This window comes from Salarias fasciatus, chromosome 8, assembly GCF_902148845.1.
Source record: "Salarias fasciatus chromosome 8, fSalaFa1.1, whole genome shotgun sequence".
Lineage (NCBI taxonomy): Eukaryota > Metazoa > Chordata > Actinopteri > Blenniiformes > Blenniidae > Salarias > Salarias fasciatus.
The window spans coordinates 18,305,319-18,312,818 of NC_043752.1; the positions used below are offsets into that span (position 1 = coordinate 18,305,319).

Below are 7,500 nucleotides of genomic sequence, written 5' to 3' on the forward strand. Positions count from 1 at the left end.
AAGGCGTTGCGTCCGTGTCGAAGGAGAAGGACCGATCGAGCAGCAAGGAGCGGCACCAGGAGAGCAAAGACAAGCAGCTCCATCTTCATCATCAGCTGAACCCGGTCACCACGCCGTCCGGCCACCACCACCAGGCTTACCCCCACCCCCATCATGCACTGCTTCCTCACCTAGCCCTCCCGGGGAGGGAGGAGGACCACAGACACTCCCTGGAGCGACACAAAGACTTCAGAGACGGCGATCCGGGCGGTCAGGGAATCAAACATATGAGTGCCTGTAAGCTGTCCGGCGGCGCCGGGGCCGAGGCTCTGTCTGGAGGAAAGGGGGGCGCGCTGAGCAGCTGCGGCGGCGGCGGGGTCGGCAGGCCCCCCTCTGGAGGCGGCAGGCGCTGCTCCAAAGACGGACCCGTTAACGGGGAGATGAGGATCAGCGAGTCCTCGGCCTCCTCGTCTGAATGTATGAGGCGTGGGGCGGCGGCGGCCACAGCGATCCTCGCACCCCCGACCCCCCACTCCGTAGCTTCCTACTCCATGCCTCCGCCCCCCCCTCCCCCGCCTCCTCCGCACGCCCTGCATCTGAGCCCCACGGTGGCTGGAGGGTGGCTCCACCACGCGCACCACCACCCGCACCCTGAGTTCTACTGTCCCCCGAGCCCCCTGGCGCTCCCGTCCCCCAAAGACCCGGCGTCCGCCGCCGGAGGGTCCGGCAGGGACGAGAAAGTCTCGGGCCCCACCTACGTGCCCTCCGTCGGGCCGCAGGGGGACCTGGCTGCTCCAGACTGCCGAGGAGCGGGAGGAGGGGCGAGAAAGGCAGACGACAAGAGCGCAGAGGGGTCGTACGAGAGTCCCTCTCATCACCTCAACCAGCTGAGCAGCTGCCAGAAGAAGGACCGATCCCAGCCGCACCAGCAGCAGCTGGGCTACAGCAAGTCTGACAGGCCTCCCGACTGGACTCACCATCCGCTCCACAAAGCCGGCCCCACCCGGAGCGCCCAGCCCGAGCTGCGCTCCTGCAGCCTGGAAACGTCGGCGGCCTTCAGAGACGTGGAGGTGGTCGGGGACGTCCACAGGCCCTCTCTCCCGGTAGACGCTCAGGAAGCACATCCCGCCGCCGGGCAAGGCACGTCCAAGAGTGGAGCCGATGGTGGCGCCGCCCCCTTCAGGGACTGCTCCCATTCGTCGGTGGGTGGCAGGATGGGGTCGGGGGCGGCGGATCAGAGGGACGGGCAGAGGGTGGCGAGGATACGCCACCAGCAGCACAACGGCCATGGAGCTGTAGAGGACCGGGGCAGGGAGGGGAACCAGACAGCACCTTCCTGGGGGGGTCAAGGGGGACACCAGGAAGACCAGAGGAAGCCCTCCCACCACTCTCTGGCTGGTAGAGGTGAATCTCGGGGGCTCGGCAGCAGAGCTCCCAGCAGCGACCCGGATCAGGCCCACTCTAAGCTCCCTCCCCCTCTAACTCGCTCCTCGTCACACCCAACCGAGGGCGAGGGCAGCGCCATGAAGAACCTGATGAACTACAGCTCCCAGCAGCCCCTGCTGCTGCCACAGCGAAGCCCGTTTGGCGGTCTGGGCTGCCTGAAGCAGGGCGGAGACCGGCCGGAGAAGGGAGACAAGGGAGGAGCTAAAAGCGGCGACGCCCACCAGGACTCGCCCAAACAGCCGCTGCCCCTTCGCCGCGGCCCCGCCAGCGATGGAGAGAGGGGCGACCGGGGCGGGAAGGACCCGGGGGAAGCGGGGGAGGGGGAGGTACGGCAGCCGCCCGTGGGCATCGCGGTTGCGGTGGCCAGGCCCCCCCATCGCTCCCAGGACAGCAGCCCGGGCCTCAGCCGGCAGGGCCGGGTGCTGCCCGGCATGAAAGGTCAGACGCCGCGGATGTTCCTGTAGACGATAGAGGACATGAAGAAAACCGCACTTCTGACTGCGCCGTCCTGTTTTGTGAATCAGGGGTGTCGCGTCCCGTCTACCCCCTGGGCCGGGAGGCGGAGGAGAGGAAGAGGCTGTCGGACGATCAGATCGGCCTTCATCACCTGGACAGAGAAATGATCATCAGGTACGAACACATCTGGGCGCACGCTCGCGCCCAAACACACGCCGGAGCATCTGCTCGTTTCTCCCTTCATCTGATAAGCTGCGCTTCTTTTATTCTCCGGGCGGCTCTCTCCCAGGCTGCAGCCCTGCTTCTCCTTTCTCTCATCCCCTCGCTCCATTTACTCTTCTCACCCTTTGATGTGGTATTTCTGTACCCCTCACTCTCTCGCTCTCCCTCGCTCTCTTTCTCCCTGAGATGAGATGTGGTGCATTAATGTTACGAGGACTAATATGGATGTCTCTGAAGTATCAGGCTCTTATTATGTAGTCATATTAAGGGAAGAAAACATATAATGAGAACTCATAGACCGGGCACAAGATGATGGCTGTTCCTGTTGCCGTCACATTTCCTTTTCTTGATGGTTGTAATGGTAGAAGTAATGAAGATGACAAGGATGAAGATAATGATCATAATGACGCTAGTGATGATGACAATAAGAGGGATAATCAGGATAATGACGAGGTCCGTCCTACCACTGCTACGGCAGAGACAACAAGGACTGCGTGGAGTTTGCCAGGATTCACCCTTCGAGCAGCTGCCACGGCGACCTGACCTCTCACCTCCTGGTCCCCGGGGGCAGCAGCCAGCTCGGAGCCGACCCCGCCGCACACGCCCACCCGGCTCACCACCACTGGATGCAGGGGACAGGAAGTCCCTCCCTCTGGATGGGCCACTCGTACAGTCAGTGCACTCAGCGGTTATTTAAAAAAACGAAAGTGAGCATGAATGTGTTTGTAGGGTGAGTAAATCTGGAACGCTGCGCCGTTATTTCAGGTCTGAGCCATGTGGGGATGGGTCCCGGCTTCCCTCCCGGTCTGCCCAGCCCTCTGCAGCCCGTTCTGGGGTCGCTCACCCAGGATCCCAGCTCCCCCCTGGTGGTTCTGCCTGCGGAGCCCGGGCCTCATCACCACCTCGGTAAAGCTCCCCGTCCTCTCACAGCTACAGGACACGCGCCGGCGGCAGGGCCCGTGTTCTCCGCCGCCGTCTGCCCCTAACAGCCCCCCTCGCCTCCTCCCTTTCTCCATTTGCACCATCAAAGCCGCTGCCATTTCTCTCCCAGAGTTTTAGTATCATTGGCTAATCATAATATAATGCTCAACTAAGTCCCTCTGTCAGTGGGACCATGTTTTATAGCTTCGTTAATGGGAGCAGCTATTCCACTGCCCCCCCCCCCCTTCATGTGCCCAACATTATGCAAACCATTTCAACCGGCGTTTCATCTCTCTGGTGGCGGAGCGCCGGCGCGTTTGAACTGGACTTCGCGCTTCCTGCGCGTTGATATCTAAAACTGTGCTCGTGTCTGAAACAATATGATATGGTAAAGGTTGTGTTGTACGGCTCAGAGGGAAAAAAAAAAAAAAAACGTGCGTGTGCGTGCGTGCACGTGCACGTGTGTGTCAATGCTGCTTTGCAAACAGGCTGTGAAATTTAATTATCTCCCGCCTCCCTCGCCTCACTCCACGAGAGTTCCTGCAGTGAGGGGAAGTGCATCCACTGAACCCTTCCCCTGGGAAACATTAGCCCACTCAGGCTAATCTCACAGAACAAAGGTTCCCAGCGACAAAGCAGCCAAGTAGGGACGTGCGTGCGTACGCGCGCGCGTGAAGTGTCTGCATGTGAATTCAAAACGCGGGCCTCCCTGCACAGAACCGTCTCCCTGTGCCTCCTCCTCCAGACGTCCTGGAGCCGTCGGGACTCTGGCCCTCGGTGTACGGAGGCCGAGGTCCTCCTCCCCACCTGCAGCACCACCCGGTCTACTCCCGCTCCTCCTTCCTGCGGCAGCAGGAGCTGTACGCCCTGCAGCACCAGCAGCAGCAGCGAGCCATGGAGCGCATGCAGCGCCAGACGCTCGGACAGGTGAGACTGCAAAAAAATCACAAAATCTGGATTTCAACCGGGAGCTCGCTGTCTGAGAAACATCGTTATCGTGTTGGTTTGTAATGTTTCCTTCCGTTTTGTCTTCACAGAGTAAACATGAGGACCATGCGATCACGATAGACGACTCTCCTCATGAATCCGCCGCCTCCAGAACTCCAGCGTCTTCTTCCTCTTCGTCCTCTTCCTCCTCTTCTCCATCCGTGGCCTCCTCCCACGTCGCCAAGCCGTTCTCGCACACGCCCCCTCCGCCCAAGACGTCCACGCCGTCTCCGGGGACGTGTCTGAGCAGCCGCCAGTCGCCCTGCTACCACTCCCCCTCCACGCGGCCGCACCCGCCCAACCCGCTGACCCCGGCGCCCAGCCCGGCCGCCGCCGCCCCGCGCTCCCCGGCGCTCAGCCCCGCCCCGTCGCACCTCCCGAAGGGGCTGGACAGAGGCGGCGAGCGAGGAGAGGGACAGCCGCCCCAGGATTACCCACAATCCCTGGAACCAGGTGTGTTTATTTCGTGCGTTTTGAAGCCTGCGGGTTAATGAATGAGACGTCTGATTTAACGTTCTGTACCAGAAAGCCGAAACATCAGATAACGAAAATTATAAAGACAGCAAACAGAGGAGAGAGATAGAAAGATGTAGTGTGGAAGAAAAAAGAGATTGAGAGATGGAGGCCCCTGCTGCTGAAATGTAGCGCACGTCTTTGAAGCGTGGTATTCTTTTGATTCTGCTGAAATTGTTTGAAGCACGGCTGATCCCTTACGCCGTGTGTCCTTGAGTGTGTGTGTGCACTTTCTTCTGAGCGAGCTAAAGAGGGACGGCGGGCAGGGCGGCCATTAAGGTCAGAGAAAGCATATGGGCACTCTGTGTGTGTGTGTGTGTGTGTGTGTGTGTGTGTGTGTGTGTGTGTGTAGGTGTGTCTGATGCTCCACGCATGTCACGAGAGGAAGGTCAGTGAAATCCTCCGACCGAGCCTCCTTATCCTTCAGGGGTCCTTGAGAAGTACAGGCGGAAGGATCCGCATTCATCTGGCGGCGTTGTCAGGGGGCGGAGGGATACCATCAATAACCAGAGCGCAGGGTGACAGGGCTGCCGCTGCCGCAATCACAGGAGAACGGCAGGGTGTCATCAATATCCCACCTAGATCTATATACTCACATTTCCACACACACACACACACACACACACACACACACACACACTGACTTGCTGTTAATGTGATCTACCAGCTCTAATCATGTGTCTCGTCTTGTCAGCCAGAGAAAAATGGCAAAGATTGAATTTAAAACAATAATAAGCGAGATTTGCATTTTTCATAAATCAATTAATTTTTTTGATTATGTGTCAGCTTGATGTTTTTTTTACCCTTTTTTTGTTTTTAAAAAAAACCTTCCTCTCTGCGTTCCACCACCAGATTTGCCTCCTGTCTACTCCTTCCCTTCGATACCTGTGGGTTACAAGGCCGGGCCCTCGCCTCCCGAAGCCCGACGGGCCGAGGAGCCCACGGTGGAGGGAGAGCCGACCGAGCCGGAGTCCAGATCCGTCCCACGCCGCATCGCGCCGCTCACGGTCGGGGCCGAGACGGGGGAAGAGGAGGACGTGAAAGACGGCGAGGTGCTGGAATCCCAGAGCGGAGTTACGGAGGAGGGGAGGAAGCAGACAAAAGGATGCTCTGTCTCCGAGCCCCGCTGCAAGAATTCTGGACTGCCGCCATGCCCTTTCCCAGCTCCGGTCCCAGATCCATCCTGCCCAGCCGCAGCCACGGGCAAAACCCTAAAAGTAGAGCTCTCTCTGGGCTGCGTGGGCCGGGAGGCTGGCCTGGAGGAGCCCCGGCGATCCAGAGAGCGGGAGGATGATCGGGAGCATGGAAACGAGGACATGGAGGAGGACCAGGGAGAGAATGTGGAGCCTGAACCTGAATGTATTTTCTCTGTGCCTGTGGAGCGCGAGGAAGAGGAGGCAGAGGAGAACGAGGAGAATGTAGAGGTGGTTCAAGACCTGGAGGAGGAGGAGGAGGAGGACCAGGAGGGGGGCGGCTCGAGTCCCGGTGTGGACGTTGTGGAATTACCTTGCAGTTCTCCGGCTCCTTCCCAATCCGCCGGGCAGACGGCCCCGCCCCCGGAGAGCGCGGCGGCCCAGCTCCAGGGCGCCTACATGTGGAGCCTGGAGCTGCTGATCGCTGCGGCCCTGTGCGCCAGCCGGGACGCCCTGTACCCCCCGCCGCCGGCCGGCCGGGCGCCGTGCCCGTCACCGCACCGCGGCATGGAGATACTGGGGGAGCTGGCCGACCTGGAGATCCAGCAGAGGAGCAGGGAGGGCAAGGAAAAAGACTCTGAAGGTGAGAATCACTTTAAAATCTACTTTATTTCTTCTAATTTCTCACTAAATGAAAGTCGTCCCGTCTGTTTACTGTCACACTGCTGGGTTGCAGTTTGCTCTCTCTTGTTGTCATGATAAGGACTTAAACACACCTGGACATTAGATCATGGAAGAATCTATGACACCAGTCTCTTCACTGAACGGTGGGAGATCCCCAGATGTGGATCACACACACACTCTGAGACACACATCCCCGCTAACTGGTCCTTCTGCCTGTGGTCCCTGTTCCCCCTCCGGGAAGGCTGCATGTGTGTGTATTTGGAGGGGACAAAGGGATGGACAAATAAGCTAAGCTTCTGAAACAAGCCAGGACACACACACACACACACACACACACACACAGAGGCAGCTACTCCGTGTCTCTCTGCCCAGCGTGTCCCCCAGGCTCTGGCGTCTTGCTTTGCTAATTAGACCCTTTCCTTTAAAACACTTCTCCTGTAAGCGCTCCTATTTTCCTCTCGTCCCTCTGAGAGAAAGTGTTTTTATTTATGCCAGCGTGTGTGTGTGTGTGTGTGTGTGTGTGTGTGTGCGTGCGTGTGTGGCATGTGTGTGTATGTGTGTAAGCTGTTAAGTAATCCCAGATGAATCCTCGCTCTCCTCCATCAGAGTGTGTGTCTCTCCACCAGGCTGCCTGCTCCCTGCCTTCCCTCCTCCTCCCTCTTTGTTATTTTTTTTTTCTCCCTCACTCGCTCCTTTTTCTTTTTTTATTAAACCAATGTAATCTTGTGTGTAAACCCTGCCTCTGCAAGCCTTGTTGACGGAATTAATAAGTGTAAAAATCATAAGTCGCTCAGCTGCCACGCGCGTGTGTGTGTGTGTGTGTGTGTGTGTGTGTGTGTGTGTGTGTGTGTGAGAGGGAGATATAGAACGTGTGAGCATGCATTTGTTTACATGTGCATGCACGTGGTTAGCATGTGTAATAGGTGTGAAATCAATAAGTCCTGTCATGGCGCGGAAAGCATTCTCAAAATTGCAGCACATTTATGTGAGGCCAGCTCCGGCCTCGTCACGTCGCCTGTTATTAATACCTCTGACGGCGCGGCGCCGCCGCCGGTGTGTGTGTGAGAGATGAAACCAATCCCAGACAGATGCGTTTATGGCGCTCCTCCACGCAGATGGATATCTCAGCTGTTCGCTGGAGATCACAATTACAGATTAA

General features: G+C 58.3%; 1 protein-coding gene across 5 annotated transcripts in view; it reads left to right on the forward strand.

The window, feature by feature from the left end:
* Positions 1–7,500, forward strand: part of bahcc1b (BAH domain and coiled-coil containing 1b) — an 83,436-nt gene that overhangs the window by 59,367 nt on the left and 16,569 nt on the right. For all 5 annotated transcript variants that reach the window (XM_030098666.1, XM_030098671.1, XM_030098670.1 and 2 more), the window contains 7 exons: positions 1–1,863; positions 1,950–2,055; positions 2,582–2,775; positions 2,869–3,009; positions 3,770–3,951; positions 4,062–4,464; positions 5,377–6,300. The exon at positions 1–1,863 is cut by the window's left edge and continues 165 nt beyond it. In XM_030098666.1, the coding sequence (XP_029954526.1) occupies positions 1–1,863; positions 1,950–2,055; positions 2,582–2,775; positions 2,869–3,009; positions 3,770–3,951; positions 4,062–4,464; positions 5,377–6,300 (3,813 nt within the window). The remainder of the gene's footprint in view (positions 1,864–1,949; positions 2,056–2,581; positions 2,776–2,868; positions 3,010–3,769; positions 3,952–4,061; positions 4,465–5,376; positions 6,301–7,500) is intronic.